The sequence below is a fragment of the Sinocyclocheilus anshuiensis genome, unplaced genomic scaffold, assembly GCF_001515605.1.
Source record: "Sinocyclocheilus anshuiensis isolate Anshui unplaced genomic scaffold, SAMN03320099.WGS_v1.1 scaffold1493, whole genome shotgun sequence".
Classification (NCBI taxonomy): Eukaryota; Metazoa; Chordata; class Actinopteri; order Cypriniformes; family Cyprinidae; genus Sinocyclocheilus; species Sinocyclocheilus anshuiensis.
The window spans coordinates 329688-331334 of record NW_015547727.1 but is presented as its reverse complement, the minus strand read 5'-3'; the positions used below and the strand labels follow the sequence as shown (position 1 = coordinate 331334).

Below are 1647 nucleotides of genomic sequence, written 5' to 3'. Positions count from 1 at the left end.
ACAATTAAATTAAAACTAGTGCAATATTTTTCTCTGTAATTACTGTGCAAATATAAACTTGTTCTGTGTTTAAGTCCAACTTGTTCCTCCCTTGTTCCATGTAGTTACAGTGTAAATACAACATTTGTGGGCTGTAAATTAAAGTGGTGCTTGTTCCCCCCTTGTTCCATGTAGTTACAGGGTAAGTGGCTACAACAATTGCTCTGAAATGATTGTTTATACATACTTTGATTAGTTCTATCCTATGTTCCCGTCTTAAGCACTGCAGTCACGGATTTCGTCGCACACAGAACCGTTCACGTTTGAACTCGTGTGACTTGCTGCATGCTCTCATTCACGTCCTCCACATTCATAACCCAGCACCGTCGGGTTACTTATTACTGATATCAACCCAAATTGGGTCAAATCAAGCCAGCTTCCTAACCCTACAGTCTCAACCGAGCGTTTGGATTGAAACAATTACCAGCGTGTTTTATATGTGTAGGTTATAAAAAAGTGCAGTGTATGTTTTTGCTAAATCGCTTGCAAATATAAGATTGTTGTTAGGTCATACATACCACGTAATATAAGAATAGGTACCCCCTTAGTTTCAAAATAGTTACAGTAGAAATAATTTGTAATTTTACATATTATTCCCTTATACCTACAAGGAGGTACTGAATAGGTACACTATAATTACAGAAACGTACACTGTAAATTCAGTATACTTACGTAGTTCTTTGCGGGTTGTAATCTAAAGTGTCACCATAAAAACATCCAACATCCAAACATCCTTTTAATACCTTTTTGTCTACATAGTTTAGGATGAGTACCAGCAAATAGTAACAACTTAAAAGGACTTTATGATCAATATTTGACTCTGTTTTAGGTGGGATTCCGTAAGGGTGGTATTCAGCTGTTTGGTCCACTGGGCAGGAGGACTCAACTGGAAGTAGTGTTGGCCGGACTGCTTCTCGCTTCACTTCTAGCTCTGTTTGGCTGTGCGATCACACTGGGAGTCCGCTATAACAGAGGTAACACACATAGATGCAGTGAAAGTGTAACACACAATAAGTGCAACACACAATAATTTACTGATAAATAAGGTGCTTAGTAACACTGATTAAGTAGGCATGCTTTTAAGACATCAGTTTAGTATATTTATTTAGTATAGAATTTCCCAGGAGTTATTGTGCTTACCCTGTAGATACTTAAAGGGGTCATATGATGCGATTTCAATTTTTCCTTTCTTTTTAGAGTGTTACAAGCTCTTGATGCATAAAGAAGATCTGTAAAGTTGCAAAGACTAAAGTCTCAAATCCAAAGAGATATTCTTTATAAAAGTTAAGACTTGTCCACGCCCTCCTAAAACGGCTCGTTTAAACACGTCCCCACATGTCTACGTCACTGTGTGGGAAGATTTGCATAACGCCGCCCAAATGTTCACGCAAAGAAAGAAGGCGTAACTTTTATTCTCGCTGTAGTATTGTTGTTGCCGCCGGCGCCATGTTGTGGAGATGCTGTGTGTTTAGTTGTGAAAGCGAAACTACTTTGTTTGGCCTTCCAAAAGAGGACGATATCCGCTTCGTCATGCCTAGAGCTGATCCGTGCTGGTCGCTGAGGAAATACATCAACTTCGCGCTGTGGATCGCCGGATCGGCTTTCACC

The 1647-nt window shown here is 39.5% G+C and overlaps 1 protein-coding gene across 3 annotated transcripts in view; it reads left to right on the top strand.

Moving 5' to 3' along the window:
- The window catches only part of LOC107704303 (endothelin-converting enzyme 2-like), an 86011-nt gene that overhangs the window by 48434 nt on the left and 35930 nt on the right, over nt 1–1647 (top strand). For all 3 annotated transcript variants that reach the window (XM_016507190.1, XM_016507188.1, XM_016507189.1), the window contains one exon: nt 869–1013. In XM_016507190.1, coding sequence (XP_016362676.1) covers nt 869–1013 — 145 coding nt within the window. The remainder of the gene's footprint in view (nt 1–868; nt 1014–1647) is intronic.